Source organism: Cucurbita moschata, unplaced genomic scaffold, assembly GCF_002738365.1.
Source record: "Cucurbita moschata cultivar Rifu unplaced genomic scaffold, Cmos_1.0 Cmo_Scf00015, whole genome shotgun sequence".
Lineage (NCBI taxonomy): Eukaryota > Viridiplantae > Streptophyta > Magnoliopsida > Cucurbitales > Cucurbitaceae > Cucurbita > Cucurbita moschata.
The window spans coordinates 4634289-4652978 of NW_019268531.1; the positions used below are offsets into that span (position 1 = coordinate 4634289).

The 18690-nt window shown below is 37.7% G+C and overlaps 2 protein-coding genes across 3 annotated transcripts; one reads left to right on the forward strand and one right to left on the reverse strand.

Moving 5' to 3' along the window:
• The first annotated feature begins 3182 nt into the window (after window positions 1–3182).
• On the forward strand, window positions 3183–6691 carry LOC111453200 (beta-glucuronosyltransferase GlcAT14A). Its single transcript, XM_023094197.1, has 4 exons — window positions 3183–3824; window positions 3998–4073; window positions 4155–4270; window positions 5998–6691. The coding sequence occupies exons 1-4, from the start codon at window positions 3335–3337 to the stop codon at window positions 6519–6521; spliced, it is 1206 nt and encodes a 401-aa protein (XP_022949965.1). The 5' UTR covers window positions 3183–3334; the 3' UTR covers window positions 6522–6691.
• Window positions 6692–8593: 1902 nt separating this feature from the next.
• Window positions 8594–16792, reverse strand: LOC111453199. Of its 2 annotated transcripts, XM_023094195.1 has the most exons (6): window positions 16487–16792; window positions 16121–16323; window positions 15492–15740; window positions 12878–15299; window positions 11667–12781; window positions 8594–10681 (listed from the first exon to the last, which is right to left on the reverse strand). In XM_023094195.1, the coding sequence occupies exons 3-6, from the start codon at window positions 15558–15560 to the stop codon at window positions 8963–8965; spliced, it is 5325 nt and encodes a 1774-aa protein (XP_022949963.1). In that variant the 5' UTR covers window positions 15561–15740; window positions 16121–16323; window positions 16487–16792; the 3' UTR covers window positions 8594–8962. The 2 variants fall into 2 exon arrangements, with proteins under 2 accessions (XP_022949963.1, XP_022949964.1); XM_023094196.1 differs by lacking the exons at window positions 16121–16323; window positions 16487–16792 and adding an exon at window positions 15878–15982.
• Between the last annotated feature and the right edge of the window lie 1898 nt (window positions 16793–18690).

The window sequence follows — 18690 nt, forward strand, 5'->3', positions numbered from 1 at the left end:
AGATCTCACATTGGTTAAGAGGAGAACAAATAATTTTTTATAAGCATGTGGAAACCTCTCCCTAGCAAATGCGCTTTAAGACCATGAGGCTGACAACGATACGTAACGGGCCAAAGCGGACAATATCTACTAGCAGTGGGCTTGGGTTGTTATAAAGCATTAAACTAGCATTAATGGAGTAGTGACTTCGGCCTAAACCAACCAATTAAGTGGCTCTACTATTGGCTTAGTTGGATGAATTGTATTATGTATGATGATGCGTGTCCCATGACCCTTGCACGTGTCCCATGACCCTTGCACGTGTCATATATATACATGATATGTTAAAATATGTTATGTTGCTCGATGTTATACTATGTTATATTATGCCCTGCTATGTTATGTCGTGTTATGACACGTTATGCAACGATAAGTTATGTCATGATAAAGTTATGTTATTTTGTAGTTATATCATATTGTATAAAGTTGTTATAGAATCGATAATCTATGATGCATAAATTTACGAACAAAAAAAATTATGATTAGATTCATTATTTAATAAGAGTTATTTGGGTTGAAAAAATTACAATCCGAACAATTAAATTATAAAGTTATTGTGTAGGGTTCAAATAATTAAAAATTTTATTGAATTTCTCTAAAATTATATTGAGCTGAAACCGAACCACTTGAATTTAAAAATTTTCTTTTACAATACAATTCTATCCACTTATATTTTTTTTTATTATTTATTCTCCGACTATTCTTTAAAACAAACTTTAATTATTGAAAGAGACGCCAACACTCTGGATCTCGAAAGATATGAAAGATCTCCCTCCAAGCTGTACATACGACTTCCATCGAATACAACTTTCCACAGAATGCTATATGTATCTATGAAATCGAGTATGGAATTCTGTCTACTCGTCAGAAAGTTCGGACACCCACCTAGCACCCACTTCACTTACACAATTAGTATAGTGGGGAGCTGCCCGCCTGCCTGAAAGAGCTAAAAGCACACCTCTCCTTCACTTGAACCTCTATTCCCTGACCCTCCTCTCCCTCTCGGTCGAGTTGCTTCGCTCCTCTCTGTCTTAGCCAAGCTAGCTTTGTTTTATTCCCTAATTGAACTCGGGTTTCACTGTTCTTTCACGAGGGAGTCCTTGAGTTTCCAAAATAGTGTAAAAAGAGGTGGTTCGAATCATTACTATTTGACTCGTATAATTCAATAATAATTATCACGCATCTTTTCTCTTCAAATTAAAAAAATTTGAATTTACAACCAAACTCCATTTAAAAATTAATTAAATTATAATGACCCATACAACTACCATTGTTGTTAATATGATCAAAATCTCGACTTTTACAAGCTTCACGTAAGTCGTTCGTTATAATGTCAAAGTTTGAATATAATAATTTTTGGATATGGGTTGATGAGTAACGCCGAGCATTTGTTTGACGGGTTGATATATGCAAGAATCAAGCTCGACTCGGTCACCTTTGCAAGTTTCTTCCATGTGTTATTGACTTACTTAGTCTCAGACGATAACAACTCAAAACCACCGCTAGTAGATATTGTTTAGATTTTTAAAACGTGTCTGCTAGAGAGAGGTTTACGCACTCTTGTAAAAAAATACTTCGTTTCTCTCCATTAGATGTGGGATCTCACAATTTACTCCTTTCGGGGCCTGGTGTCCTCGTTGGCGGTACTAATATAATTTTAGAAAAATTCATGAATCAACCAAATCTATAAATTTTCATTTATTTGAACTCATCAGAAATAATTATAACCTAATTGTTCGAGTTGGTCCATGGCGTTTGGGGTCATTTATTCAATTTTTTATAATAAAATTAAAATGTTAGTTCGTAAATATTTATTTATTTATTTGAAAATAAATAAAAATTTAAATATATATTTTGAAAAAATTACCTTTCAAATAATTAAATAAATGGAGTGATCCAACCCAAATTCCCTACCATTGCCCTTTTAAACAAACTAATAAGGACGAAATTCAGGCCCATTTTCGGAATTTACATACTTGGGCCACCCATACAAATGGGGCCCATTATAAGATCACCGACATAAATTAAATAACCACGTGGGAATCACGTGCTTTAATTCAATTTTCTCACCATACTTAATACTTTTGCAATATTTTTTTTTATACCGACAATAGTAGGATCTCTACGATAGTATGATATTGTCCCGTGTGAGTATAACCTCTCATGGCTTTGCTTTGGGCTTCCCAAAAAGTCTCGGTATACATGTTGATGTATTCTTTACTTATAAACCCATGATCATTCCCTAAATTAACCAATGTGGGACTCCGTCCCAACGATCTTCAACACAGACGCGTACACTACTAGGCATGAGAACGACTATTATGTTTTACATAATGCTTCCATGATGACTACTACTTCTAGCAGGTGTCCACCATATAGAGATCCCAGAATATGCTCGCCTGACAAAGAAAAAGGTCCAGCGGTATGCGAACTGACTGGTGGGTCCATACTCACACGTATGGGGCATGTGTAGGAAATGAATTACACATCCAAGCTACCCATTAGGATAGTACGGTAGGAAAATATATTGTTAAAATAGACCCCATCATTGCATTTGCATGTTCTTACATTATAACCCCAATAAGGGTCTCTTACTGAGTATTTTTAAACTACTCAAGTCTTGTGCTACTACATTTTTCAAGACAATGCGCCCCTGTAAAGCTGACGGAGACATCGCAACCCTAAGACTGTGACACATGTGAAGGATAGACTATCAGTGTGCGAATTGACTGATGAGTCCATACTCACACGTGTGAGCCATGTGTAGGAAATGAATTACACATCCAAGTTATCCATTAGGATAGTACTGTAGGAAAATAAACTGTTACGAAAGATCCCATCATTGTATTCGCATGTTCTTACATTATAACCCCATTAAGGGGGTCGCTTACTGAGTATTTTTAAACTACTCAAGTCTCGTGTTACTGCATTTTTCAAGACAATGCACCCTGTAAGGCCGACGGAGGCATCGTAACCCCTAAACCGTGGCACATGTATAGGATAGATTTGCATTTTATTTAATAGTATAAGTCAGTATAGGTTGAGTTTTATTTTTTTATTTATTGTAAGATCTATAATTAATTTATTTAATACTAATTTTGTAATTTATTTAAAAGTAAAAAAAGGGAACAAATTCCCTTCCCTTCCCTTCAAAGCAAGGAACCCCATATTCATCACTCTTCCAAACCCTTTTCCCCCATTTCTCCATTAATGCCTTCTTCATCATCTTCTTCTTCATTTTCTTTCTGAAACTCAAAATTTTCTCGCCCATTTTCTCACCCATTTTCTCGGGAAAATGAGTCTCAAGCTTCTCACAATCTCCTTCCTTCTAACATCCACTCTCCTCTCTTTTTTCTTCATCCAAACAAAATTAACCAAACCCATCGCCGCCATTACTCCCCCAATCAACTCCCTATACTCCCCCAAATCAAATCTCTCCTATCCAGTCTCCTTTGCATACCTGATCTCCGCCTCCGACGGCGATGCCAGGCGCCTCAAACGCCTCTTGTCTGCCATCTACCACCCCGGAAACCACTACCTCATCCACATGGATCAGGGCGCCTCCGCCTCACACCACCGCGAGATCGCCGAGTTTCTGACTCAGAATCCCGTTTTCCGACGAGTGGGGAATGTTTGGATGGTCGGAAAACCTAACTTGGTCACTTACAGAGGACCCACCATGCTTGCTACCACTCTGCATTCCATGGCGATTCTTTTGAGAACTTGCAAATGGGATTGGTTCATCAATTTGAGCGCCTCTGACTATCCCCTGCTTACTCAAGATGGTATGGTGAGTGAAATTTGATGTGGTTTTTGGTCGATTTCTTTATTGGGTTTCGTTGGAATTGGATGATTCGTTCATTTATAAATTCATTGATGTTGTTTTCGTTGGATTTCCTTTCTGGGTTTTGTTGGAATTGGATGATTTGTTCATATAAATTCATTGATGGGTTTTCAGATCTGATTGATGCCTTCTCTGATTTGCCGAGAGATCTGAATTTCATTCAACATTCAAGCCGTCTGGGTTGGAAGCTGTAAGAATCCATTGTTTTCCCCAAATTTAATGATGTTCTTATTGTTTTGTTTACATTTTGGTTTGGAAATTGTGAATTCAGGAACAAAAGAGGGAAGCCTATCATGATAGATCCAGCGCTTTACAGCATGAACAAATCAGAGATTTGGTGGGTTATCAAGCAGAGGACTCTCCCCACTGCATTCAAGCTCTACACAGGTTTGTTAACTTTGATTCTTTCTGGATATATTTATTAATTAGTAACCATGTGAGGGTTCTGAAGGATCTTAATTACATTTAAATTAGGATTATCACGTGAGCTAGTTGAGTTATGATTTGCCTGGGGAATAGACATTCTTGTTTAAATAACTATGTTGCTTGCTTGATTCGATTCGATTTGAGCTTATGACCTCGGTTAAGTAGTCTCCTTATAATGGAAAGATGCACCTTCCTTTTTGGTGGGTACTAATCATAGGAACTCAAATTGAATCGTTGACTTATGACAAACTCAAAAATTACATGAACTCTAGAAAAAAATGCACCTTCCTTTTCGGTGGCTCAATCACAAGAACTCCGTACGTTAACATGTTGAAAAAGTGTGTGTTGGTTTGTGGGGATAGTCATCGTTCCGGTAAGTTAAACATGTTAGTTTGTCACGAGAACTTATGCTCAAATTCCTAACATAATATTAGAGCCATGCCCTTAACTTAGCCATGTCAATAGAATCCTCAAATATCGAACAAAGAAATTGGTAGCCTCGAAAGTGGAGTCAAAAGCGACTCAAGTGTTGAACAAAGGGTGTACTTTGTTCAAGGGCTCTAGAGAAAGGAGTCGAGGAGGCTCTATAGTGTACTTTGTTTGAGGGGAGGATTGTTGGGAAGGAGTCCCACGTTGAGGTTTACAAGTGAGGAATACATCTTCATTGGTATGAGGCTTCTCGGGGAAGCCCAAAGCAAAGCCATGAGAGCTTATACTCAAAGTGGACAATATCATACTATTGTGGAGATCTGTGATTCCTAATAGCACGTTAAAAAAGCCTGCGTTAGTTTGTGGGGGTAGTCATCGAAATTTCAAATAATGGGATATTACCTTTTTACCCCTAATTAGCGAGTGAATTTGGGATTCAATCGAATAAAATTAATTTTTTTAAAAAAGAAGTGGTTGCCTAACGAAACCCAATAAAACGAACTCGTTTGGTGTGGAATTGGAACGTCGTTTTCCAACTAGATTTAAAGGTGATTTAGAAAATAGAGATATGGGTATTGGTAAAAGGGAGTTATCTAGAGGAGTTTGGGCATTCCATCAGTCATACCTACCACCACGTCATTCCGATATAATTACAAGTTTAGTCCCTAATTTTTATGTATATTATAAATTTAGTCCCAATTTTTATGTATATTACAAGTTTAGTCTTTGATTTTAGGTATATGACAAGTTTAGTCCTTGATTTTTAATTATATTACAAATTTAGCCCTTAAATTTTGAATTTTGAGATGGTACCAATTCAATTCTTGAATTTAAAAAAAATATGTTTTAATTTTATATTTAAAAATCTTTAACAAATTTAACTCTTTTAAAAATAAATTATTTACTATTAAAATTTTTAATTTGGTGTATCATATATAAATTTTAAAAAATTACTAAATTTGTAAGTTGAAAGGCTAATTTTGTAATTTTAAAATTTCATGGGCTAAAATTGCAATTTAGCTTTTTTTTTTTTAATAAACAACAATAATAATTTTTTTTTAAAACAAATTTTAATTATAAGTTTTTTTAATTTTAAAATATTTCTAATAAATTCTTAAACTTTTAATTAGTCGAAAATATATAATAACAATAATGTCTTTAAATTTTTAATTTTGTGTCGTTTTATAATATTTCATTACGTGTAATATTAAATATGTTAAAATTTGATTTATTTAAAAAATTGATTTAATTATTGGCAGGTTCAGCATGGACAATACTATCAAGATCATTTGCAGAGTATTGCATAGTGGGTTGGGACAATCTCCCAAGAACTCTCCTCCTTTACTACACCAACTTCGTTTCCTCTCCGGAGGGATACTTCCAGACCCTAATCTGCAACTCCGATCACTACCGAAACACCACCGTCAACCACGATCTTCACTACATCGCTTGGGACACGCCTCCCCGCCAACACCCCCGCTATCTCGGCCTCCCACACTACAAGAAGATGCTCACCAGCAACCGCCCCTTTGCCCGAAAGTTCAAGGACAATGATCGCGTGTTGGACAAGATCGACCGTGACATCCTCAACAGACGTCATCGTGCCTTGTTTTCCTACGGCGGGTGGTGTTCCGGGAATAACATGTTCGGGACCGGGTCTTGCTCGGGTCTCGAAGAAGAGAACTATGGTGTGTTGAAGCCTGGACAAGGGTCTAGGAGGTTGAAGACTTTGCTCAATAGGATTCTTTCTGTTAGGTACTTCAAGAAGATGCAATGCAGATAGATAAATTCTATTCTTTCTTTGCTTCCCACTCCCACTCCCACTCCCACTCCCACTCTTTTGTTTGACTTTATATTAAACAAATAACCATGTTTTTTCTTACCACTCAATTTGGTCTTACAATGGGTCCAAAACTAATTGCCTTTCAACACGAAATCTACACGATTATGCTACTTAACGGTCGTTAAAGTATGTGAGGTGCTCGGATAGCTTCAGATCTAGTTCTTAGTGGAAAATGGGTTGAGATCCAGGTAAGTGAACCTACTGATGGACGCTATAAGCTAGATCGGAGGACTTGTCATTGTATGTTGGAATGTATGATATTATGGATGCATTTTGATGTGTATGATACGGGTTACACCTCCCAGATAGCTTAAGTGGAAAATGGGTTGAGATAGAGGTGGACGTTATAAGTTAGACCGGAAGACTTGTCATTATATGTTGGAATGTATGATATTTACGTATGCATTGTGATGTGCATGATATGGGTTATGACCATGAAATTCTAGTAGAATTGTGATGTTGATGATGCATGTGTATGATTCATGTCATGATATGGTGATATGATATTGGTCATACTTTAAGGAATGGTAGTCCCGAGAGAAATGATAATATTACATTAATAGTCATAATGGTATGTCAGAGTTGTATTAGACAATCGTATTTAGTGAGACCTCATGCATATGTATGTTTATGAGCCATGATATTTAGAGAATGTGAGGATGTGACGATATGACTCCTCTAATATTTTTCATGACGATATGGTCATAACTATATTCTCTACAAACTTAGCAATATGGCCACGAGAGAGATTGGTGATATGTCCCCTACATTTTAGTGGCGATATGGTCACGATTTGACGATATGACCAATAAAAGAACGTTATGAAAGGAAAGTCATATACGGGTAGGAAAAGAACCCAACTCGGTATTATTAAAAAAATAGAGAAATCAGAACTCAGTCAAGATGATACGGATCAACCCCTTCTTCTTGTGCCAAAAAACGAGAAAAAAGGATTGGTTAGGGTAGAGTGGAGTCTACTAGATGTATTGAATCGAATTGCTATAAGACAACCCTTGTGGATGTTTCGAAGAATGATTCTAGAACTAGAATTCGATGGAATCCAATGGCATAGCCTTAAAGTTAAGGGCGAGGTTCAAACGAAGAAAGGCTTACGGTGGATACCTAGGCACCCAGAGACGAGGAAGGGCGTAGTAAGCGACGAAATGCTTCGGGGAGTTGAAAATAAGCGTAGATCCGGAGATTCCCGAATAGGTCAACCTTTCAAACTGTTGCTGAATCCATGGGCAGGCAAGAGACAACCTGGCGAACTGAAACATCTTAGTAGCCAGAGGAAAAGAAAGCAAAAGCGATTCCCGTAGTAAAGAATCAAAATCCGAAAAGTCTTCTTTGTAGTTATAATGCCCAAATATCAAGTCGGCTCATTCGTATTTATATTGATCATTAGGGGCCTCTTGAATCTTCTATTTACCTCGAGAAATCAAAATAAGAGGATCGAACCATTTCTTCTGACCCTTTTTCAAATTTGATAAATGTTGTTGATCGTATATTTCATTATAGGTCTATGATTGAGAGTATCATTTCCTATTTGATCCCCTTTGAATATGGATCGGATCTATTCATTAAAAATAACATATTTGTATGAATTTACATTGTTCGACCTCAATAGTGATGCGTACCCGAGGAGGCTCAAAGATTACGAAATTGATATGAAAAGAATTAGAGTCAAGACCATAATTTAAAGTTTGTGCATTCTTCCGCCATATCATCAGTGTGGTCACTTACTAAGTATAATACTCAAAAAGAATTTTGTTTGCATCAAACACTTCCTTAAGTGTCAAGTTTAGAACACCCTGAATCTCAACCTAAAACCCAATGAAGAACAAGAAGGCAATGATGAACAAAAACTAATCAAATGGGCAGATACATCGATCTAAACCGATCTAACATGCGAAACCGTATCGATTCTGGAATCGACTACAAGCTAATTCAACCAAGGCAAGAGTCTGTACTACAACAATTCAAAGAAAAAAGGAACACTTCCTAATTCTTAACACAAAATCCACTGTCGTAACACCAAACTCAAATAGAATCTTGAAAAACTAAAGTAATAATTGTCAATTCATCAATACACCAAAACTTTTACATACATGTTTATACAAAAAAGAAGAACAAAATAAAATTAAAAAAACCACATTTTCTCCCTCAAACTTCAAACTCTTTAAGGGGGATAGGGATCGTACGAACGTGCTCAATTGAAAGAAATCAAACCGCGACTCGCGACTCACTTTTCAAAAGATTGCAGAGTGGAAAAAGAATGTAACCAAACTGGAAAACCAAATCCAAATCCTGAAATGAAGAGAAAAACCACAAAGGAAAACTCCCATATGATTCTATGACTTTTACCTCTTATGATTACCAGCTCAATCAGAATCACTTGAGCTTGAGCTTGAGCTGGAGCTGGAGCTAGATCCTGATTTTGATTTTCGAGACTTCGCCTTCTTGTCTTTGGTTTTGGAAGCAGATACATTGGAATCTACCGATTTTTCGTCAACTATATCTGCTGGTTTGTCGACGTTAGTCGTGTTCGATGAGATAGTCTCAATGTTGGAATCCGCTCCATATGGTTCTAATCCTCCCTCTGATGGATCATTTGACACGGAGCTCGTTGGAAGTTCGTTCAAGTTTTTCTCTGAGGCTTCCATTAAGGCAACATGAATATCTCCTAGTGATTTTGCTTCAACAACTTCCAAATCGGAACTTGTTTCGGCTTTGGCTTCGTCTTTAACCTCCTTTTCGATCGTGCTGGGAAGGATGACATTCTCCACATCTACTCCTTCATGGAGTTTCCTAGAAGCTAAGTTGATATCATCTAGTGATCTTGCTTCAAGAATTGGTATATCTGATTTAGTTTCAGTGGGATTGGAACTAGAACCTGATTCACCTATGTTATTCTCTGAGAGTTGCATCGAAGCAACATGGATATCTCCCAAAGATCTTGCTTCGACGACTTCCAAATCTGAACTCTTTTCTGGAATGGCTTCTTCCGTAACTTGGCTTTCAACCGCACTGGGAACAATGACGTCGTCCACGTCTACTCCTTCGTGAGGTTGCCTAAACGTTAAGTTGATATCATCAAGTGATTTTGCTTCAAGCATTGGGATATCTGATTTTGTTTCTAAGTTGTTGGAACTAGAACTTGATTCACCTATGCTATTCTTTGATACTTGCGTCAAAGCATCATGAATATCTCCGAGAGAACTCGCTTCCACAACCTCCAAATCCAAACTTGCTTCGGGATTGAGTTCATTAATCTGGCTTTCGATCACACTGGGAAGAATGACATCTTCAACATCGACTCCTTCGTGAAGTTGCCTAAAAGCTAAGTTGATATCATCAAGAGATTTTGCTTCAAGCATTGGTATATCTAATTTAGCTTCTAAGTTGTTGGAGCTAGAACTTGATTCACCTATGTTATCCTTTGAGACTTGTATCAAAGCAACATGAATATCTCCGAGAGATCTCGCTTCCACAACCTCCAAATCCGAACTTGCTTCAGGATTGAGTTCATTAATCTGGCTTTCGCTTTCAATCGCACTGGGAAGAATGACATCCTCCACGTCTACTCCTTCGTGGAGTTGCCGAAAAGCTAAGTTGATATCATCAAGTGATTTCGCTTCAAGCATTGGTATATCTGATTTAGCTTCTGTCGGATTGGAATTAGAACCCAATTCAAATCTCTCTGCTTCAGCTTCCTCTGGGAGTACCTTTTCTTCAAGGATTGGTTCCCCAACCTTCTTCCCGCTGAAATCCCCAACTTCGTCCAATTCTACTAACAATCCTTCATCAATATCTGTTATTTCATTTACCTCTTCCCTAATCATCTTTTCCGAAAAACGAGAACCATGTGTTTCTGCTAGATAGTCCAAACGCTTCGATACCTCCTCACGATCCTCAGATACGACTAAATCAACAATATCATCTTTTGGATTCCTACCAGTATTAGGTGATCTAACTGGTGAAGATGTGGACGAATCAGCTTCAACAGAAGATAAAGCTGTTGAAATGTCTTGATGAACTTTTGGTGTTACATTTTCAGAGATTACTTCAGCAGCAGAATCCGTCGATAAAACACCTTGTTCCTGCAAGATATCAGCTTGATACCATCGTTTTACTTCACTAAATACATAATATGATCATCATAATCTTCTCTCATAAAGCCACAATCAATTCATTAAATAACATGATAAAAGAAATTTTCATACTCAGATCAGTTAAAAGGGAAAGTTACAATGCTATGTTAGATCTTAGGAAAACAAGACCACATGCAGATATGGTTATCCAAAGGCCACGACGAATGTAATAATTATCTATGGAGTTTAGTTAACATCTAATCCATGATGTGTTGAGGATTATTGGGAATGAGTCCCACATTGGTTAATTTAGTGGAAGATCATAGGTTTATAAGTGAGGAATACTATTTTCATTGGTATGAGGCCTTTTGGGGAAGCCCAAAGCAAAGCCACGAGAGCTTATGCTCAAAGTGGACAATATCATACCATTGTGGAGACTCGTGAATCCTAACATGGTGTCAGAGCCATGCCCTAAACTTAACCATGTCAATAGAATCCTCAAATATCGAACAAAGAATTGTGAGCTTCGAAGGTGTAGTCAAAAGTGACTAGAGTGTTGAACAAAGGGTGTACTTTGTTCGAGGGCTCCAGAGAACGGAGTCCAGCCTCGATTAAGGGGAGGCTATTCAAGAGCTCCATAAGCCTGAGGCTTATAGTGTACTTTGTTCGAGGGGAGAATTGTTGAGGATTATTGGGAGTGAGTTCTACATTGGTTAATTTAGTGGAAGATCATACGTTTATAAGTGAGGAATACTATCTCTATTGGTATGAGGCCTTTTGGGGAAGCCCAAAGCAAAACCAAGAGATCTTATGCTCAAAGTGGACAATATCATACCATTGAGGAGACTCGTGATTCCTAACACGATGGACACTGCATTATGATTTACGAGTAACTCTATGGATTGGATCTTTTCAAGATCATTGATGTCATAGCAAGAAGAGAACCATCAACTCAAAAAAGTAAGCAAAAGATCACGAATCTAGCAGCACTTACCTCAACATCGTCACGGTTACCAAGAATAGGCTCGACCATTGACTTGTCTGACCACGACTGCTCTAATTCAGTAACAGATGAAATAACTTCAGGAGCCACATTAGGAGTACTGGAACCTGAAGAAGCTATTTTTATCCCCAGATCTTGCAGGGATTCACTCTCTGTGTGTGATTTAACACTTGAGGGTTCAACAATATCTTGTTCAGACCTAACAAATTCGGCCTCATTCATTGACCTATCCTCAACTTGCTCCAATCCAGAAGGAAATGTTGAACTTAAAGAAATCAAAACGGCTTCCTCCTCCACCACTGGAGGGTTTTTTTGTTCCTGTGATCCTGGAATAGTTGCATTGGCAGTAATCAAATGGTCAGAAAAGGTAGCCAAAGAATCTGTCGTTTCAACGAGGTCATTGATGTCCTGAGCCGGGATTTCTGAACCGCGATTTGATGTAGAAGTAGTAGGTTGATCACTATGACAAATTACATCAGTTTGCAAAATTACTTCCTCCACAGAACTGCTGCCGGATGAACTTGATCTGCAGATTTTTGTTTGTTCAAGTTCAGAATTTTCTTTGTCATTTAATGTTTCATGAAACTCCACATGTTTTTCACTTGAAGATGACCCAATTTCTGCTGAAACATGGTTTACGGCAGAAGACAGTTTCTCCTCGGGTTCAGTGAAAGTCGGTCTACTACGAGAAGAGATCTGATGACTTGAAGGTGAAGAATTTAGATTCTCATCTTCAATTTTGTGAATATCTTCAATAATATCCTCCTCGTGGCTTGTCAACTGATCTTTATCTTCCACAACATCATCGACTATTCCTTTCTCGATCGATGCAATGTCTGAGAAGGATGGACCGGAATCTATTGGAACATGCTCAACTAAAAGTTCATGGGCCACGGCCAAGTTTTGAGCATCATAGTTGGTGCCATGTTTGGGAGACTCAATCTTCGTAACCTCGTGAACAATAACTTCTGGAACTTCCCTCGACTCTTGTTCATTTTTATCAACTATATGTAACTCTGAGGAGTCATCACGAGTATCTTCCAAACTCGAAGTAATGTCCTGTTCTATTTCAGATTGTACTTCAGATTGTACTTCAGATTCTTTACCTGAAAAGGGGCCAATTGTGTTAGTAAAAAGGGAAGGGCACATATTGGTTTCTCTGTATATGCATTAGAAAAAAACAAGTGAAAAAGAGAGCTCGCCTTCGGCTGAAGGGCTTGAGTCATAAACAGGCTCCTTATGCTGATTGTCATCCAACACTTCACTGACAATCTTGAAGTCTGCATCTTTTTCGAAGGCAGTCGACATTGTTATGCTAGTAGTATCAATGCTAGATTCCTCTGTTCGGAGGCTATTCGGTTTCGCCTCATCTGTTTTGACCTCAATTGATGTTTCATTTACTTCTGATAATGAAGACAAGCTGGAATGGCTGCTGATATCTGTTTCAACTAATATATTTTTGGAGTGAATTTCACTGGCGTTAATCTCCACTGGGATATCTCCAGCTCCGATTTCAGATGATCCAGATTGGCTTTCAAAGTGACTCTCGGTCGATCCCAAAGTAATCTCGATCACTTCATGATGCACATCTCTGTTTTCTTGTACGTAATTCTCAGAGCCTATATCCTCCCATGGCCCGTTTCCATGCTCAATAACACTGGCTATGGGGTCAAGGAAGGAAACTGCTGTTGTTTCCAGAAAAGAATGTGATTCATCAAGCTTCTTGTCATCCTGATCTGCAATGGAACTCATTGATTCAGTATCAGAAACACAACTCAGTTTTGATTCACTGGCTTCACTAAGTTGTCTTTCCAATTGAGAGTAGTTCGTTTCTTCTACAGCTGTTTTTTCAGGCATGAAATATGGTTTCCATCTAATATTTTGTTGCTCTAGCTTGGGAATAGCAAAATTTGAAGGGCCCACACAGAAACTTTCATGTCTTCGGAACATATCTTTCTGTTGAGGTGGCAAAAATTCGTTTTCGAAATCATCACTCTTGAGATCCGGTTTTTCTTCATTTGGGTCATATGGAAGATCAAATGGATTACGTCTAGGCAACAAAATAGATGGAGCAGACCCAGGAATTGGTGGCAATCCCATATTATTGTATGAATCATAAGGGAGATCAAATGGGTTACGTCTGGTTGTCGATATGGGCGGTACATTACCAGGAAGATCAAAACCATCCAAGTCTATCAAATTCATCCCAGCCAACATTCTCAGGTTGTTCCTTGCTCTTCTCCTTGCAATGAGATTTTCCAAACGCTGATTCCTTTCGAGCTCTAAACTTCCCAAATCCATGAGATTCTTTTGGTCATCCTCAGTCCACTTGATAGCGGATTTGCTCTCATCCTCCTTCTCTTCCTGCAACCCCTCATCATCATCATCCTCGTCATCCTCGACAACACCGCCTTCTTCTCCCTGGTTCTCAGCCTCATCATCTGACATCACACATTCACCATCACTTTTATGATACAGTTCTGAATAAGCATCTGATTCTTCATTTGACCCTTGAGCAGGTTGTGGAGTTTCTGAGTCCAAGAGAGGGTGCAACTCATCCAACAAAGGTATGATATCAGTCATTGAGGCATCAGGTGAGGAGCTTTCTGCTCTATCAGACTCAGAACGCAAAGAATCATAATCATTTTCAACATGATCATCTTTATCACTGAGAGATAAGCTCAGCTGATCTCCTTTATGGGCAAGTTCTATGGAGATGTTATGATCTTCTACTTCAAAAACCTCATTTCCCGTGCTTTCGGCAGCCAAAAGCTGGTTCTCTACGCTTACACCATCTGTTGTCAAACTTTCAACATCCAAATCCTTTTCATAAATTTCTCTCCTCTCCTCCAACTCTGAACTAGGGAATTCCCTCTCTGTTGCTGCCTTCTCAAGTTCACCCTTCTCAAATTCCTTAACTCCATCCCTCTCAAACTCCTCAACACTGCCCTTCTCTAACTGGATTTCACGATTGTGCTCATCGATCACCGGAACAAGGCCAACAAAACCAGCATTCTCATCAAGCATGCTTGTCTTCCTCTCTTCTTCAGAACCCCTTTCCACATAAGAATTTCCTACTTGATTTCCTTCAAATCTCTCAACAGTAAAACTATTATCCTCCTTAGCAACAAATCTCTCAACAGTAAAACTATCATCCTCCTTAGCAACAACAGTAGCATTGTCCAAAATCTCCGATCCGAAAAAAGCTACATCATGTGAAACCTTCTCCGTTTCGATTTCAGGTATATTAGGTTGCCCAAAACTCAAAAGGGTTCCAAGAAGAGCAGCCGTGCAAATCAAAACAGGGGACACGGACACCAAAAGGGAAAACAGAAAAGGACATGATCTATAAAGGAGAATCAACACACAGAGTAGGGCAAAGAGATATGGATACTTACGAACTGATCTATAGCAAGTTCTCATAGATATGACTGCAAATTTCTTAAGATCAAAAACTATTTTCATGGCCGATCCCCTATCTCTCCCCCACTTCCCAGACACTTCCATCCTTCTTTGTGAAATATCAACTGAGTTTTTCCCACCAAATGAAGTTTCCAACTTGTCTGCGTCGTCGACAGGAAGCTTATCAGCAATTGGACCCATCAACCTTTCGAGTTCATTCATCTGAAAAGAGAACACTATAATTAAACCCAATGAATGATTATCAGAAAAATAAATATGTTACCTGACATTTCCTGTTGAAATCACTTTTAGGCTTATGCCACATTGCACCCAATACCAAGTTGGGAAAATAAGAGAGGATCCAAATTTCTTGTTCTATTAAAATATTTTAACAAATTAAACTTGCAACCTCACCTTGGCCTGCCGTTCATCAGGGGACAAAACCTTTTCTGTCGCATCACCTCTCGACTTTCTAGCAGACATCTTTCAGAATTCAAGAGAGTTGAACAGAACTAATTACTTTAGTAGATACAGATTAACCGTTTGGATGCTTTCCAGATGATCTTGAACAAGAAACGATATAATTGTTAGGTGCTTCACCATATGGTCTGATAATCTTTAGACGCTCGGACTAAATGAGGCGCATGATCATTCATTATTCACCTTCAAAAGAAATCGACTAGCTCAATCAAAGCGATGCATTACAGGTCAACCATTTCTCGTCACCTAATTAGTTTATCTTCTTTTGGCATTGCCTACATTTGCTACAGTTGTTACGACGCATTCAAAGAGAAACCAACCTAACATAGAAAGCTACAACCAAATTGCAAAGCTGAAGCCATGGCCAAACATAAACTTCTTTATGGTTGCAATTTATCTTCATAATCCAACTCTCCTAGAATTGTAAATTTCAGGCGCTCCCAGAAATTAAACAAAAACAGATTGAAAAACAGAGAAATCATCACGAGATGCAATCGCACGATCCAGAGGATATAAATTAAGAACAGAACAAAGATAACAATCGGAAAACAATGAATGCCTACCTCGCCTTTCAACGATCGACCGCAATAAAATCAAATCAAAGGAGGGGATTGAACGAACTCCAAATCCAGCAAACAGGCAACGAAGCGAGCACAGCGAGAAACTCGAGGATTGCTCGCCATTTTTCCCGAGCTTGATACCGCGCTTGATCGGATCAAAATTTTGCTATTCCACAGAGAGATCGGGAGAGAGATAGAAATTATATCTGCCAGATTACGCGAAAAACACAAAATTAACAAAGGTCAATAAAACACCAATACTTCAAAAACTAGAAAAACAAATACACAAAACCAAACTAAAAACCAGTATAACAAACAAGGAAACCCCCAATTCTGAAATCAAACGAAAAACTACGATCAACCCAATACCTAAAACGGGGAATCGAAGAAACAAACCGAAATTTAACGCTGCCAAACCGGATTCTGAATATGGGTAATTTGCGTATGAATCAAAAAAAAAAAAAAAAAAACAGATTAGAGAGAGAAATGTAGGTGGGATTAGGAAGAACAGAGAGAAGATAACAGTTGGGGAAGAAAGAATTGTGGGATGGGAATCATGCGTTCAATGTGGAATGTGCTCTATGGCTATGGCCATGGCTATGGCCCTCTGCTTTTGCCGCTTTTTCTTTCGAGGGGATTTGTCAGCAATGCCAACTCCTCCGTCAGATTACAAAAAGAGAGACATAAATGGCACTTTCTTCTTCTTCTATCTATTATTTATTATATGATTCCTGACGGAATCAAAAGTATATGTCAATTATCATTCAACCACGTTCATGTTAACAAATTAATTGTATTTATTGTATAACGTAAGATATTAATTACGTATGATCTATTTAAAAATATATTAGAAATACATTTGCAATAATTAACGAAAAAGTTAACCCTACCAACTCCTCCCACTAACAACTACGTTCTCGTTATCACAATCACGCGACCAGTCATGTATCATCTTTGTTCACTAAATTAGTTATGATCGTGTGACCACCATCAACTTAGATGCCACTCAAACTGTGTTCGGAACCACTAATTTTTTCAATGGTCCACTACTGAGATTTCATTCGTGTGTTGTAGAATGAAGTCTCATTGATAGTAAGTTTATGTTTACTCAATCTCTCTCGGACTCACTAGATTGGGTTCTTTTCAATCACTTGATCGCTCATTTGGTTGTACTATCATGTGTTTGATAGGTTTAAGAGTGTCATACAGTTGGTTTTTGGCCCTTCATCTCACTTTAATTAATTTCAATAAATTAATTGATTGATGATTGGATGATAACAAACCTACTCTTAATTATTAACTATTTTTCAATATTTTGAAACAATATAAGGTCGGGAATAACGATTTCAATGACTTTTCAATTACTCAAATCAGAGCTAAAATGAAGAAATTACAGTCGAGACAACATACCCGACGTGATGATGTGTCAGCAAAATCAAATTGATGGACAAATCAAAATATATCAAAGGAGTTTTTCTTATTATTATATTTCTAAATAAAATTATTTTTACAAAATATAAATTTGAATGTAACGGTTACTCACATCGATTTTTATTATTACTATATTATATTATTATATTTTAAAATTTTGGTAATTACTCACGTAGTTTTTATTATTATTATATTAAAAAATTTAAATAAATGAATTTAGAAAGTTTTCTTATTTATTTACTTTTAATCTCCCTTTCCATTATTCCTAACACAATCCAAGGGTCAATATTAATTCCTACATCTTGCCATCTTCTCTGTGTAAACTCATCTTTCCCTTATTTTAAAATACACAACTTCCATAAATTCTCCAATCTTCATTTGTTCAAAGTCTTCATTGTTTGTTGCTCTCTCGAAGCTTACAAGTTTATTTCTCTTCATCTTATTCTTGTTTAAGCTTACAAGTTTATTTCTCTTCATCTTATTCTTGTTTAAGCTTACAAGTTTATTTCTCTTCATTTTATTTTTGAGAGAGAGCATTATTGTATTGTGAGAAAATAGTTGTGAGTGTTCCAAATTGTAAATCTATGAGAGAGTTGTGGTGTCTTATTATCAAACTCAAATACTTGTATCGGTTTGATCATGTGCCGTGGAAAGAATTGAGTTTGTACTTGAACTCGTAAAAAGAGTGGTGTAGCGGTTTGGCTCAGATCGTGGAAAGAGTTTGTTCAAATTCCCAAGAGGCACTTGGGGAGTAGAGTAGGTCGAGTTTGACCGAACCACTATAAAACTACGGTGTCATTTTCTCTAACTCTTTCCTATTTAATTTCAAAATTATTATTGTGATTTATTGCATGTTCTACTTGATTATTGTTTTGTCTCCTTTTCTTTTATCGTTAAAACCCTATGCACCCCCCTCTAGGGTTGCCATACCGATCCAACACATACCATACCTGGGGTCCTTGCTATTGCAAACAGTATCAAATCTCACTAAAGAAGAAGAGGTCGCTGCCTCAGGTTGGACGTCTGACTTGGTCGCATTTGGTTTGCTGCAAGCGACATTCGTGTCTAGTTCGCCTCAACACAATGTAGGGTTTTTATTTGGTGCAACGCTTCAGTTCAATTGTTACATCCCAAATTTTGAG

What these genes read in the sequence shown, in the direction of transcription:
- LOC111453200 (XM_023094197.1), top strand. Translation starts at nt 3,335, where the DNA reads ATGAGTCTCAAGCTTCTCACAATCTCCTTCCTTCTAACATCCACTCTC. An exon ending in TCCCCTGCTTACTCAAGATG is followed by an intron (nt 3,825 to 3,997) that starts GTATGGTGAGTG and finishes ATGGGTTTTCAG; the next exon opens with ATCTGATTGATGCCTTCTCT. An exon ending in AGCCGTCTGGGTTGGAAGCT is followed by an intron (nt 4,074 to 4,154) that starts GTAAGAATCCAT and finishes TTGTGAATTCAG; the next exon opens with GAACAAAAGAGGGAAGCCTA.
- LOC111453199 (XM_023094195.1), bottom strand. Translation starts at nt 15,560, where the DNA reads ATGTCTGCTAGAAAGTCGAGAGGTGATGCGACAGAAAAGGTTTTGTCC. An exon ending in CTCAAGCCCTTCAGCCGAAG is followed by an intron (nt 12,782 to 12,877) that starts GCGAGCTCTCTT and finishes GCCCCTTTTCAG; the next exon opens with GTAAAGAATCTGAAGTACAA. An exon ending in GTAACCGTGACGATGTTGAG is followed by an intron (nt 10,682 to 11,666) that starts GTAAGTGCTGCT and finishes GATATCTTGCAG; the next exon opens with GAACAAGGTGTTTTATCGAC.